The 15,156-nt window shown below is 47.9% G+C and overlaps 1 protein-coding gene across 2 annotated transcripts in view; it reads left to right on the plus strand.

Moving 5' to 3' along the window:
• GLB1 (galactosidase beta 1) overlaps positions 1-15,156 on the plus strand; it is an 83,160-nt gene that overhangs the window by 22,076 nt on the left and 45,928 nt on the right. For both annotated transcript variants that reach the window (XM_045798300.2, XM_087870064.1), the window contains exons 2-9: positions 867-1,036; positions 2,343-2,493; positions 3,046-3,106; positions 4,928-5,022; positions 10,798-10,978; positions 13,450-13,508; positions 14,804-14,925; positions 15,011-15,051. In XM_045798300.2, coding sequence (XP_045654256.1) covers positions 867-1,036; positions 2,343-2,493; positions 3,046-3,106; positions 4,928-5,022; positions 10,798-10,978; positions 13,450-13,508; positions 14,804-14,925; positions 15,011-15,051 — 880 coding nt within the window. The remainder of the gene's footprint in view (positions 1-866; positions 1,037-2,342; positions 2,494-3,045; positions 3,107-4,927; positions 5,023-10,797; positions 10,979-13,449; positions 13,509-14,803; positions 14,926-15,010; positions 15,052-15,156) is intronic.

The raw sequence follows: 15,156 nt of genomic DNA on the forward strand, positions 1-15,156 counted from the left end.
ATGCTAGCATTTTAGCTTCTGAATTGATCCCCAGTGTTTCTCGAAATTTGATTTGCCTAGATTTTTTTTAATTTTGCTAGAAATATGTGTTTCATTGCAACCCAGTAGAGACACACATCAAATGCAACTCTGTATATGTTTATATTACAAAAGTTTCATAAAATAATACTTGTGCAGTACACTGATATTTTCTATTCTCTTTCATTTAAAAAAGTGCCAATCAAAAAAAAATTTTTTTAAGTGCCAGTCATCACTCAAATTAGGTTCATGATTCACAAATTGGGTTGCAGCCCGTAATTTGAAACATACTGCCTTAGAGTTCATTTAGTCTGACATCCTGGGTGTTTATGGAAGCAGAGATGCAGTTAGAGAGGGCGTTTGCCTAGTCACTGCAGGACGTAGAGCCCCAGCCGGGACTTTAGGCTTCTCATCTGTTGCTTTCAGCCCAGTGACATGACTGTCAAGGTACATCTAGTGCTCCAACTGGTCACAGCCACAGGGAGGGAGGGTATCTATGTATGTGTTCTACTCCCAGCACACTGGGCTTTGCTATACCAAGAAGAGAGGCACCTCCAACAGGAATATAGCTTCTGTGTCTCAGCCACCGATTGTCACACTGATGCTGGTCTCTGGAAGGTAAACCCTTTGGAGTCCTGCACATGGGTCCTTCCTGATGATTTTGGTTGCCTGGGTGCACTAGCCACTGGCTTCACAGTGCTTTGTTTTATAGCCCAGAAGCCAGGCATTAACTCCATCAGTAAATTCTGCCAATGAAAGAGGCAGGTAGCCGCTTGCCATGGTCAGAGTGTCTGCTTCCGAAATGCAGAAGGTGGAAGTTCTCATGTGGTCCCATCCTTGCTCTGTAGAAAGCTTCCCAAAGGACGTTCGAGATTGACTACAGTCACAACCGCTTCCTGAAGGATGGCCAGCCCTTCCGCTACATCTCGGGAAGCATTCACTATGCGCGCGTGCCCCGCTTCTACTGGAAGGATCGGCTGCTGAAGATGAAGATGGCCGGGTTGAACGCCATCCAGACGTAAGTAGGAAGCACTGGGCTCTCCCCTGGGCCTAGACACCTGTACCTGGAGAGAGGGCGCGGCTGCATTTCTCTGTGCAGCTAGCTCTTTCCTTCTTCAGAATGGGACACAGCATAATCTTGTGTTCTGGGAGGGGCTTGGCAAGAGCTCGATTGGATTAACTACTTCTTCCGCTCTTGAACTTTGTCACTGGAAATCATAAAAAATGAACCTCCGCTTAAAAAGGCAAAGGCGAGTTACAGTGATTGAGCATTTATCTTGTGCAGGGCGCTTTCCATGAAGGATTCCAGTGCTTCATTCCCATTTACAGCTGGTGAAACTGAAATCTACCCAAGCGCCTATTTTTGGCCAGAGGTCTCCCTAGAGTTTGAAGGTAGTGGTGGTGTAGGCAGCCAAGCTTCCCTCGGCTCTTGGGGGCATATGCCACGTTAGGTAGATTCCTGAAACCCAGTTTCTCTTTGTGGTTCTGCTGGGGTAATTCTATAGCCTAGAGTTACAGAATTACCCCCAATAACTATCTCTCATCTCTTCTGCTGTTGCATGGTGACTAACTTGGGGGAAAGTTGGGGTGGCTGGCCACTCTGGTTTTTGCACAACTGATGAGGATTGCTGATAGCCTTTTCAAGATAAGGGGTGAGAAGAATGCAGAGGCAGATTCCTGGGGCCCCAGGGACCTACCTGCAGTTTAACACTTACCTCTGGGGGACCACGGCTATCTGTCCCAGGGAGCCCTGAAGCCATGGGATTGTGGGAAAAGGCCACGAACCAGGGGTCATCCAGAGACCTATGTGATGGCAGTAGGTAGCTTTGTAATGCAGTTCGTGGCCTATGCTGAAGGAAGCCAGGGGAACTGGTAGAAGTTTTTGTCACTTTACTTCCTGCGTGCCCTTCCTGACAAAATCTTTTACAGGAGGACACAGGGGTCAGAGTTTTTTTTTTACTTTTCTTAAAAAGCATTTTCAAAAAAATAAGTATACCTCTTATTACCTTAGCATAGATATTTTCATTTTCCCTCAGCCTTACACAGGCATACCTGATTTTTACATAGTAGTAATTCATGGTCATGTAATTCTGTGTTTTTTTTTTTAAGTCATTAAATAGGAATGGGTATTCTTTGTGGGTCATAAACTTAAACCAAGTTTGGTTCACTTGGGTAGCTGCTGAGAAAACTTGAAACAAGGCCTGTTTCCCAAGGGGCTGCTAAAGGGAGCTGTGTGAGTGTCTAAGGGTTTACACTTCTACCGCCAGTTCAGAAATTGCTGGATTTTTGAGCTTTTTCCAAGAAGGGGCTGTGTGTCTCGGCAGGTACGTGCCCTGGAACTTTCACGAGCCCCAGCCAGGACAGTACCAGTTTTCTGGGGAACACGATGTGGAATATTTTATTAAGCTGGCCCATGAGCTGGGACTGCTGGTCATCCTGAGGCCTGGACCCTACATCTGTGCAGAGTGGGACATGGTGAGTACGTCTAGACTGGGCTCTGCCTGGCTGGTGCATCCCAACAGGGGTGGGCTGACGGGCAGGGGTCTGGGGGAAAGTGAGGTAAAGCAGTTTAAGTAAGTCTCTAACTCCAGATACGGCTGAGCCTGTGACTGTAGCCAGCACAGGTGTCCTTTACTCAGGAGGTGCCTCGGCAGGGAGGACCCAGTAAGGGTCAGAGGCACGTGTCCTCCTTTGGTGCTCGCTCAGGTAGCTCTGTTGCCCCACCGTGAAAAGCAGTTAATGGTATGGGCTCTGGTTCCCTCATAAGGTAGTGGTGAAGTTAAGTGGAATAATCTCTACAAAGGCTTTGATTCTCCAAACACTGCATTCATGTGAAGTCATCTGACTTTCACTGTGTTACAGTTTCTAATTTCCTTGAAAGTTATAAACCAGAAAGCCCAGTTCATATCCCTTCTCTGTGAAACTTTCCTTCTTTTCCCTCACTGCCAAGAGTCATTCCTATCTCCTCCGCCGTCCCCAGACCTTATAATGGCTTTTCTCTTCTTCTTTTCTCCCCCCCCACCCTAGGGAGGATTACCTGCTTGGCTATTATTAAAAGAATCTATTATTCTCCGTTCTTCGGATCCAGGTAAGTTGTCACAGGTGTCTCAAGAGAATTTATGATGTCTTTAGACATTTTATATCACAAGCGTCAGGTATTTTGAAGGCTGGGATACTTCTGTACAGGCACCTCTGAAAGCTTACTGGAAGCGCGAGGGTTAATCACTGTCCACTGCAGGCACGCATGTGTAGGAAATAAGGCTCGCTTGAACCATTTGACCAGATCTTGCTGATAAACTGGTAACTTTGAACTGGCGTTGGGCCCTGTTTGTGGTTTACCAACTCACTTTAATGCTTTCTCTTCCTACTTTCTCAATAAATTACATGGCCAGTGATAGCATCTTGCTAATCAAAATAGCCATTCATTTGTCTGCCTTTACAGAGTGATCTATAAATGAAGTCTTTTTCTTGTCTTTTTAAACAACGAGAAATTATTTTAGCTGTAAACCCAGATCAGAAGGTTTCATTTAGCTGCATTTCTATCTTCCGAAGACTTCTGTTTTTCCTGGTGATGCCAGGTTGGAGATGGTGATAAAAGCAGCTAACATTGATTAAATTAAAATAAAAAGGAAAAGCACCCAGTAATGCAGTCGCTGGGTCATAGAGTAGCTCTATTTACAACTTTTTGAGGAACCTCCACACTGTTTTCCACAGTGGCTGCACCGGCTTGTATTCCCACCAACAGTGTAAGAGGGATCCCCTTTCTCCAGAGCCTCGCCCACATCTGTTGTTTCCTGACTTGTTAATTTTAGCCATTCTGACCGCTGTGAGGTGGTATCTCATTGTGGTTTTGATTTGTATTTCCCTGATGCCGAGTGATGTTGAGCATTTTTTTCATGTGTCTGTTGGCCATTCGTATGTCTTCTTTGGAGAAATGGTGAAGGGGCACCTGCACCCCAATGTTTATAGCAGCAATGTCCACAATAGCCAAAATATGGAAAGAGCCCAGATGTCCATCGACAGATGAATGGATAAAGTTGTGGTGTGTATACACACACACACACACACACACACACACACACAAAATGGACTATTACTCAGCAATCAAAAAGAATGAAATCTTGCCATTTACAATGACATGGATAGAACTAGAGAGTATAAGTTTGTCAGAGAAAGACAAATAAGTGAAATAAGTTTGTCAGAGAAAGACAAATACCATACAATCTCACTCATATGTGGGATTTAAGAAACAAAACAAATGAACATAGGGGAAGGGAAGGAAAAACAAAGCAAAACAAAGCAAGACAAAAACAGGGAGGCAAACCATGAGAGACTCTTAAAAAAAAAGTACAAACTGAGGGTTGCTGGAGAGGGGAGGTGGGTGGGGGGATGGGGTAACTGGGTGGTGGGCGTCAAGTAGGGCACTTGATATAACAAGCACTGGGTGTTCCATGCAGCTGATGAATCACTAAACTCTACCTCCGAAACTAATAGCTATACGTTAACTAAATTGAATTTAAATTTAAAAAATTGAAAATAAATTAATAAAATAAAATAAAAAGGAAAAACAACCCACCCTACTCTGACAGAGAGAAAGACACATCATTCCTGCACTCTTTTCTTCATTCAACAAACACGGGCTGGATGCATCCTGCGCTCCAGGCTTGGTGTGTAGTGGCGAGGAGGGATACCGTGCATACGGCTGCTTGTCCACTGAGAGCTCGTTGAGTAGATGGCTCCTTGAAGGACAACTTCTAGGAGACTTGCAGTGCATGCAGCTACCCCAACTCACGTAGTCATTGAATCCAGCCTATGCTGGTCTCAGCTGCCAGCTCTAGGGTAATGGGGCAGCCTTGTGTCTGTTGGCAGGCACAGGTGTGGAGTGGAGTTAACCTGTCTTGTTTTCCAGATTACCTTGCAGCCGTGGACAAGTGGTTGGGAGTCCTCCTGCCCAAGATGAAGCCTCTGCTCTATCAGAATGGAGGGCCGATCATAACCGTGCAGGTAACCTCAGAGATGAGCAAGGGCAGGCGGCGGGGGAAGGCTTTCATCCTCCACGGTATATCCAGGAGTGAGGCAGCTCTGAGCCTCACAAGTCTGTTTCTTGGCGAGGCAATGCCACAGCCAGTGATTTTACTGAAGCTGCATTTTGGGGAGGCATTATCATTTTGGATGCCTGCTGTACACCAGGCTCTGTGCTGACAGCCCTGCCCTATTCAATTATCCCAACCACTGTCTCTTTTAAAAGAAGAACTTCAAAGAGGTTGAGTGACTTGGCCAAGCTCACCCAGCTGGCAGGTAGCAGAATCCGGACTGCAGCATAGGCCCGAAGGTCCATGGAGCCTGTGGCCTCTCTAGTGTCTCTGGCTGCGGGGTGCAGTACAGACTGAGATGCTGTGGTGTCTGCCCTGCTTAGGCTGTCTGTTCATGCTGGCCTGGAAAGAGGATGTGGTGAACTGGGGGGCATTATAGCTCCCCTCCCACTTCCTGCCCCCCACTCTCCTTCTTCCATCTGTTCTTTGTACTGCAAAGACAGATAGCGGGGAGATCATGCGCCAAGTATTTTCCATGTGAAAATTTGGGACCCTTGACCTTCAACAATTTGTGATGTTTGCAGAATTCCTTAGGTAAAACATTAAAGCATGTTCATTAGTCATTTGCCAAGGAATAAATGTAACACTGGCTGCATCCTGAAACAATGGGGTGCAGTGTGGCACTCCCTACAGAAGTGTGGCCAAGATTTCCTTCTTAGGAGTGATACCATGAACAGTTGTAGGGATGCTCACTGTGGGAAGGGAGCATGGCCACTGTCTTGGCCTGCAGGTATAGGTCGAATGAGGCAATGAGAAGGCAGACCTGGCCAGAGGGACCATTCCGACCCTACACGGTGAAGAGAGGCCAGGTTGCTGCTCCCAGAGGGATGTCCAAGGACTCCCGAATGCCCCTCCACCTGTCTTGAGTCTATACTGGTTAAGCGTACAGGAGCCCATTTTTCTGTACGAAGACTTCAAGGCTGCAACTTGAGTGTGTCTTTGCGTGGTTGGGTCTTCTTCCTTTCTCTTAATCTTAGTTTTTTTTTAGTCTTCCTCATTTTTTAGTCTCTGCTTCTTTCCAAGTAACTTTTAATTTTTGCTCACAACTTTTCTGTACCTTTTGGTTATTGAAATGCCACAAAAAGCATAATCAAATATGAACTCCGCAGAGGAGACCAGTGTTGGCTGCACTGGGGGCATTTCTTGCATGAATCCCTGGCAGCCTCCAATGGGCTGAACTTGACTGTGGGTCCTCCCCGGGGACTCAGCCTCCTCCTCTTCCGCCTTTCACAACTCCACCTGCTTGAATGCCACCTAGTCCGTTTGCCCCTTGACTACTAAATTAACAAGTAAGTGTGGGAAGTATAGAAGAATGTAAGAAGACAGAAAAACCGTAATTGTCACTTAGATGCCAGGAGCCAGAAGCAAAGTTCTTCATATTTTGGGGAGATTTCCTTGAAATTTTTCATGCCTTTAAAAAAATTTCTTTTTACAAAGTCAGTTTAAACTGTGTGACCAGTTTCTTACCTGACTTTTCTTACTTTAGTCTGATGTCATAAGCATTTTTTCATATCATTAAAAATTCTTTGGAGCAGCTGGGTGGCTCAGTTGGTTAAGCATCTGACTTCAGCTCAAGTCATGATCCTGGGGTCCTGGGATCCAGCCCCGCATCAGGCTCCCTGTTCAGCAGAGAGTCTGCTTCTCCCGCTCCCTTTTCCCCTGCTCTTGCTCTCTCTCTCCCTCTGTCTCTCTCATAAGTAAAATCTAAAAAAAAATTCTTCCTACTGTATACCAAATTCATGGTGGCCTCTTGACATTTGAGGGCAGTGCCCATAGGTACGCCGTTTGGAAGCCTTTCTAGTTGGCTTAGTTGGCATCCACATGACTCTCAGAACCTCTGTTAGAGCCTCCGTTTGTGAGGTACTTGTTTGTCAGTGTTCATCCCTGACCACAGGTGTCTCCACTCTCTTCTGCTCTCCACATATGTGACTGGCAGCCAGTGGGTATTCCTCAGAAGCCTACCAAGTGGCTCTGGAATGGAATAGAAGCTGATGAGTTAGAAAGTTGGCATTGGTAGACAGTATTTCGGCGTGCCAACGTTTCTGTAAAAGCTGGTTTCTGGGGATGCCTGGGTGGCTGAGTCAGCTAAGCAACTGCCTTCGGCTCAGGTATGATCTTAGAGTCCTGGGATTGAGCCCTACAGCGGGCTCTCTGCTCAGCGGGGAGTCTGCGTCTCCTTCTGCCTCTGCTGCTCCCTCTGCTTGTGCTCTCTCTGTCTGTCAAATAAATAAATAAAATCTTATTTTTTTTAACAAGCTGATTTCTGTTTCTGTCTGCATTCAGGCCATGGGGCAAAATGATGCTTTATTTAGTTCACCGTGTTGGTGCTCTGTCTGGGTGCCTGGGGAGATTGAAGAGGCCTTGCCTATGTGTTTGCAGGCAGGGCAAAACTGAGGCTATTGTCGTAGAGGTGCAGAGAGCCCAGCCTGGTCCTTAACTCGTCCTTACGACTCGGCCGTATATGCAAGTGTTCTCTTCTGGAGGGATTAGCTAAACCAGCACCACTAAGCTGGTTTGTCTGTGTGGGTGTTTATCTCAGTCTGTACCAAGACCACACCTGAAATAAGTAAAGCCACAAGCGCCTATTAATAATATCCAAGGTGAAAATCATTAGGAGTGGGGACCTTTCACCCACAACTTCGCTTTATCCGATTTACGGGGTATTGGTCCTGAGGTGACAGCCCTACCTCTACCCGGGGTTGTGTGAGATCAACAGCTTTAAAAGTCCATGGTGCCTGGTTGCTTCATTAAGGAGCTTACAGGATGAGACGGTTACTCTCGAACAAGGACCCGCGATGGCCTGTTTTTGTAAATAAAGGTATGTTGGCGTAGCCGCGCCCAGTCGTCCGTGTGTGAGCTGTGGCTGCTTTTGCACATCAGTAGCAGAGTTCAGCGGTGCACAGACACATGTGGCCACAGAGCCCAAAATACCCACCCTGTGGCCCTTGATTGAAAAGGTTGACCGATCCCTTGCTCTAGAAAACTCAAGCGTTCCTCTGAATCTCACTGTGACTGGTCTGTGTTTTCCTTCTTACCTTCCCTGTCTACGACCACCCCTGTTTCTCTCTGGTTGACTAACATAGAATGTGAGTAGCTTGGTGAGCCCTGACTGGGTGCCAGGTATTCACGAGTTGACTCAGTTAATCCTCATCGCAGCCCAGGGAGGGAGGCTCGTTGGCCTCACGGAGATGGTACTGTTTCACGGGCGGAGCCCCAAGGACGAGAAATGGCAGAGTGGGCACTTGCACGTGGACAGCTGGGCCTCCGGTGCCCCGTGCCCACAGCCCTGAGCTGTCTTGCAAATGTGTCCAACCTAACGAAGTTGTGTTCATGCATTTATGACAAGCCCGTTTATTTCAATGTACAATCATGATAATCATCATCATGATCATGGGTAAATCTTGAAAAAATAAGTGACCCTAAATGAGCCTTGGGTTGGGGTGTGAGGGTAGACAGAAAGGAACACGAGGTGCAAAGTTTCCGGGCCCACTTAGTTGCTAGGGCTGACCCTGGAACTAGCCCTGAACTTGTGGATGGCCAAAGGACCAAGGAACACACAGACATTCAAGTAGATCTTATTAAAAGAGGGGGAAAAAGAAAATGAGGAGGATAGTGTCTTGACAGTATTTGCAAAGCTTTTCTTCAAGTTGCTCTCAAGCATTTCCAAGGGGATGCCTGTGGGAGTAATTAAAGTGTCAGGAGCAGTTGCCCTGGGGGGGTTTCTGCTCTGTATGAGGGGCAAACACCTCCTTTTTTAAGGTGGCTTCAGGACCAGTGAAGCTCTTGGTGCTGGGCATTCTCGCTACAGTCCGAACCTGTAACATGACGGTATTAGCACAGGGATCTCCGTCTGGGGAAATAACCATTCATTAAACTATGTGGGAAGCAGCACTGTGCAGAGAATGATGGTGCTGTCTAGTTCATCCCCATCCTTCACTGTCCCCTGCCGACTCCCTGACTGTCCACAGGCCCCACAAAGCTACTGGCCGTCTAGCAAACAGGGAGTACTCTCTCCCTGTCCTCTTGCCTGGACAGCCTTTCCCTCTAGAGCTACCTTGGACGGCCGCTCCAGGGAAGCTTCCTTACCCGTCTCTCCCAGCCACGGTCAGGTCGGGCACCTCTTTTTCTGGGGTTCACAGTTTATTGTGCTAATGTTTAATGACTGTGGATCCCCAGAATGGCAAAAATTGATTTTGCCTTATGTGCAAGTTGAAATTGGATGGCGGGGTATTTTTCTCATTTTTGTAAAATCGTGAACCCTAACACCAATATGTGGTATAATGAAGCATTATGAGGAGAACGCCCACGTAACCACCACCCGAGATGGGAAATAGCACGTGGCCAGCCCCCGAGAAGTTTCTCTGTTGTCCTTCATGACCTCCCCACTTCTTCCCACTGTCCTGACCTTCAAGGCCATTCGTCTCTTGGTGGTCGTTCTCTGTTCTTAACACCTATGTAGGTATCCAGATTTATGGTTTGGTTGGGGCTGTTGGGAATTTTCTGTGGGGGGCATCCCGTCTGTATTGCTTCCCTCACTTGAAGTTACATCTCTGGGACTCTTATGTTCATTGTTCACCTTATGTTCATTGTTGCCCCTAAAAAGTCTCTTCAGACGTTTTTTTCTGATCGCCTCCCCATGAAATGTTAATACCTTCTGTCTTCTGTATAAGCGTCTGTATATCTGTGCTTTACAGATCAGAATGAGTAAGGTGTTATTTTCTCCTGTAAGAATCAATTTTCACCTCCTTGGGGATGCTGTCCTCCCCCACTGAGAATTCGAGAAAGTGAAAATGCGTGCCTCCCGCCCTCAGCAATTGCCATTTTGCACCGTGTAATCCTTTGTGGTGGAGGCTGACAAGTAGGAGTTTTAGGAGCAACCCTTGGCCTCTACCCACTGGGGTGCCAGCAGCACATACACACACACACCCCCGCCAGTGTGACAACCCAAAATATCTGCAGACACGGTCATATATTCCCTGGGCGGGGGGGGGGAAGTAACTCCTGGTTGAAAACCACGGATGCTATTGAACACAGACTGAGCACTGGTGATGGAGTACAGAAAGGAGGACCAACTGAATGTTTGACAGTAGATTAAGGAAATGATGGTATGTCCTTATCCAGCATTTGCCCTCGTTACTGCCGTGGGCATTTTGCATAATATGTGAAGGTACAAAACTAATGTTACAACTGGTGCAAGTGATAGGATACCAGGTTTGAGAACAGAGAACAATGACTGTGTATTGTGTGTTTTTAGGATGTGTGTACATGTGTGAATCTGGAAGGCTAAGCCAGAATGCTCATAGCACTTACCTTTGGCTTAAGGGATTAACACATGATTTTTCTATTTTCTTTGCATTTACCCCCATTTTCTAATATTCTACCATGGGAAGATCTTATTTATGTAACATTTAAAGTATCTGTCACCTAGTACAGGCTGGAACATCACTATAATCCAAAACTGACGTGGCGGTTTTGTTTTTCTTACTTTGGTGGAGTGGGAAGTAGTAGAAGGTAAGTTTTGATGCTGAGTTGCTCTTTGAGTTTTGAGGATCGAGTGTAGGAAGTATTTTTGGCAATCGTCAGGCCCTGTCATCTCACAGATGCTCAGATATTGTCTGCAAACAAAAGCACTAGGATTAGTACGTTGGGCTCTCCTGATTTCCCCCACCTCTTTTGTGACTTGTAGGTTGAAAATGAATATGGCAGTTACTTCAGCTGTGATTATGACTACCTGCGTTTCCTGCAGAAGCTCTTCCACTACCATCTGGGCAATGACGTGCTGCTGTTCACCACTGATGGGGCACATGAGATGTTCCTGCAGTGTGGGGCACTGCAGGGGCTCTATGCCACAGTGGACTTCGGACCAGGTTAGTGTTTGTAATCACAGCGAAACCCAGCTCAGGCCACGCAGCCTTGGGCAGTGCACTCCGTCAGTTGCTCAGGGCAGCTGTGTGTTAAGTGGGTACGTTGAATGAGATCGCTCAGATTTTCCTTTACTAAGTAGCAGGTGACATGGAATAATGAATAAAGCGCCCACTCCATTGCAAGGTGATTTTATTTAAGCTGATCATCCCTTTAGGGCAAGAGCTCCGTTTTTAGCACTGGTGAGCCCACCTGGAGCTCAGAGCCTGGAGCCTGGCGCTCTGTTCTCTTAGGGCTGCTGCCAGGAGCTCTGCCCCAAAGCTGTCGCCTTTCAGGGCTGCCACTTCAGGTCAGCCACTGTCAGGGTGCTGTGGGCCTGTGTGCCCTGGAGTGCGGGGAACTTCCCTGCACTTCCCTTCTCTTTCTGCGGAACTCAGCGCCATGAGCCGTGACGGCCCGCAGGTGGTTTGGTAGATGGGGCACAAAGGGTCTTCCCTGACTGGTTCGTGCGGCAGAGGCTCCACGCAGGTTCTGGGGGCGGACAGCGTGGCCGGGAGGCTCCTCGCTGTCGTAAGCATCAAGAGAGCAGCTTTCGTGAAGGACATGACGCCGACAGGCAGTGTGTGCTCCTGGAAAGAGTCCCCGATTGGACTTGCTTGCTTTCTATCTTTCTATGCTGTGAAGGACATTATTGGGACAATTGAATTTTTTGAATCAGTTCTGTAGATTAGATAATAGGATTGTATCCATGTTAATTTCCTGGTTTTTAATAATTGTACTATGTTTATTTAAAGGATGCCCTTGCTCTTAGGGAATGTACATTGAAATATTTAGGGATAAAGGGCCTTCATGTCTGCAACTTACTCATAAATGGTTCAGAAAAAATAAGCATATTGAGAGAGAGAGAGAGAAACTAATAAAGCAAACGTGGCAAAATATTAACAATTGGGGCATCTGGGTTCTTTGGGAGTATGATTTCTTTGTTCTAGTCTTGCAACTCTTCTATAAGTTTGAAATTATTTCAAAATAAGTGTTAACTCCCCCCCCAAACAAACAAACAAAAAAAAAACCTGCTCTTCAAGTGGCATAAAGACCCCACTGCCTTCCTGGCTGAGGTCTAAGACAGTTGCCCGCATTACGCGTCCAGTACTGGCTTTCTCTCGAGACAGATGTACGGAAGACTGAAGTTGCGCTTTTAAACGCATTCCTCTATGTTAGCAAAAAAAAAAGGACTGGCTTTAAGTGAATGGAGTGTTTCTAGACACATGGTGTGTTGCTGCGAGCATTTGGTGATGAACTAACACGGCTACAGAGAGTGGCACAGGAAGTGGCCCGCTGGTTTCCTCCTGCTTTGGCGCACTTCCCATCACAGTGATGACAAGTGCAGTACCTTTCTGTTGGGAGAAACAACGTGGAGGTTATTCCGAGTTTGTCGTAAGCATTACGTGCAGCGGCTCTGGCTCTGGGTTGAAGGACAGCCTCCTGGAAGGCCCGTGGACGCGGGGCAGGTGGGGCTCGTGGCAGCCTCATTCATGTGTGTGGGGTGGCGGCGGCGGTGCCCAGGGTCAGGTCACGGGAGGAAGCTCTTGAGAACAGAATTGAGAGATCTGAATGCCACCCGACGCTTAATAGTGAGACATTTGCAGCCATAAAGTAAATGAGATTCTACTCTCGATGAGCATGTTATCTCCTGAAACCTGGGCTTCCGGAGAGCAAGGGGTTATTTGGAGGTCTTGGCTGCTGTCATTTCCACTCTAGGCACCTGCTGTGGGAAGTGGATCGTGAAGTTTGGGGCAGGGTGTCCCCTGCTCTGGCTAGGGAGATACTCTTCGTGATTGCTTGGTCACTGAAGGAGGGCAGCCCTCTGCCTCTGTGGGGAGAACGTCGTTCCCTTTACAGGGGGAGGGAGAAAGAAGACACCAGGAGCAAGCTCACACACAGGCATCTTAGCCTGGGATGGCCGATGATGTACAAATTCAAAATCAGCATATACGCCATTATTCAGGCAGAGAGACAATTAGACCACTTCCATCCCTTTGGCTTGCTAATTCCTGGGCAGATACCTATGGCGCTGTTACGTGTGGGGTGCTGTGGAGGCTGCAAGGAAGGATCTTCAAAGCAGGCTGGTCCTGTAGGGAGCATCCGGGTCAGATGTCTGCGTGAAGAGAGAAGAACACAGAACCCGTGTCCAGGCCCTGGGGAAGCTCAGAGGAGACAACCCTGTGACATGATCTCCTGAGGCAGTGCAGTCAGGAGACACCAAGGGGATTGCGGAGAAAGGAAACAGTATTCCGCGGTCCCCACTCGTCTGTCGGGTGGATGGTGCGAGGCCAGCCTGCAGCTGGCCGGGCAGTGTTCCAGGCCTACCGGCATGTGGCGAAGGGTGGGGCTTCAGGCTGAAGGTCTGTGAAGGACTCTTCTTACTTTATTTATCATTCCCATGACTGACCTTTCTTCTCCCTCTTGTAATTTTCAGGTGCCAACATCACTGCTGCTTTCGAAATCCAGAGAAAGAGTGAGCCCAGAGGACCATTGGTAAGAATTGGGGGTGAGGTGTGGGTTTTCGTGCACTAAGGGGGTAGGACCTTGCTTTCTCTGGCCGTGGGATCAGCGGCTGATGGGACTGTGGGCACATGGCCCTCTGGACACATGAGTGACGGCAGCTGTGCTCTCACTGGAAACCGTGACCCTGCACCGGAGTGGAACAGAATGGGGACAAATGTGACAGTCCTGCCATGAATCAGGCTGTGCTCTTGCATGCTTCAACCCATTTGGCCTTGCTGGCAACTCTCATAGGTAGCATCGTGGTCTCCCTTTTCGCTAAGGCTCAGAGAACACGTCACTTATCCAGGGTCGCATGGCTGGTGAGTGGCAGTGCCAGGATCCGTGATCAGCACGGTGTTTCCTGAGAGCTCTTTGTGACAGAGTTTCTCCATCTTCCCTATGCTTCTGAATCACGTGGGAGTCTTGGTAAGAATGCCAGCTTTGAGCTACTGGGCCCAGGGTGGGGCCTGAGGTTCTGCGCTTCTGACAGGTAGCCAGGCGAGCACATGTCGAGTTGCGGGGCTCTGTGGCAGCCAGACAAGCAGCCGGAGGAGGAGCTGATGGCAAGGCCTGGGCAGGTCCGAACAGTCCTTCAGCTCTTCACTCTCAGCTCTTCTCTTCTCTGTACTTGTTCCTGGTGTTTCTGGGCACAGTTTGAGGGCCGATGTCCTGTGCCTGCTCTCAGCAGGTCAGGCTGCCCCGCCTGTGCACAGAGCCTTTGCTGTTTGTTGAGCCCTGCGGAACCTGCATTCACAGAGTTGGGGGGGTGATGTCCTAGACCTAGACCCTGGGGCAAGAAGGCCCCAGAACATGTCCAGACTTCTTTGTCCTTCTAGAGATGAAGGGCGTGGCAGGGAACACGAAGTGTTCGGGGCCTGCTTTGCAGAATACTTGGATGAGTCCACCTCACTTTAGGTCAACGTGGAACCTAAAAATCTGGACAAAGGATGAACTTAGATCAGATAATTTTATTGAAATATTTTGCCATCCAATTCTTTTGCCCAGCAGACTTTCCTACCTCATTTAAACTTGGGGTTGGCTAACAAAATTTTGTTGCAGGGATAACTTTTCAGGAATACCTGTATTGTCGGCACTAAAAACTGAATTCAGGCAGTGCTGTGACTGGAACCTCCCACTGGTCCCCCAGCTCTGGGTTAAGCAGTACATGTAACACACGGCTCTCCATCCTTCCTTCGGTGGAGGAGAGAGGGCGATGGTTACAGGGAGGTGCCAACCTTTGAAGGTCATAAGTCCATCCTAAGCCCCATGTCCTTTTCTCTTTTTAGGTGAATTCTGAATTCTATACCGGCTGGTTAGACCATTGGGGTCAACCTCACTCAACAGTGAGGACTGAAGTCGTGGCTTCCTCCCTCCATGAGATACTTTCCCGTGGGGCGAATGTGAACTTGTGAGTGTTAGTTTCTGGAGGGCAGGGCACCCTCCACAGCTGTGGGCTCACAGTGAAGTATGTCTATTCTCTTGTTTCCTTGTAGGTACATGTTTATAGGTGGGACCAATTTTGCCTATTGGAATGGTAAGAACAATCCTACAGGTTGTGGAAACTTACGCTAGAATGTTTCTGGTGCTTGATTTGGGGGTAGGGAGTACCTATAGACAATTTTTATTTTCTATTTTTGTT

This window comes from Ursus americanus, chromosome 20 (assembly GCF_024610735.1).
Source record: "Ursus americanus isolate L20-20 chromosome 20, mUrsAme1.1.p, whole genome shotgun sequence".
NCBI lineage: Eukaryota > Metazoa > Chordata > Mammalia > Carnivora > Ursidae > Ursus > Ursus americanus.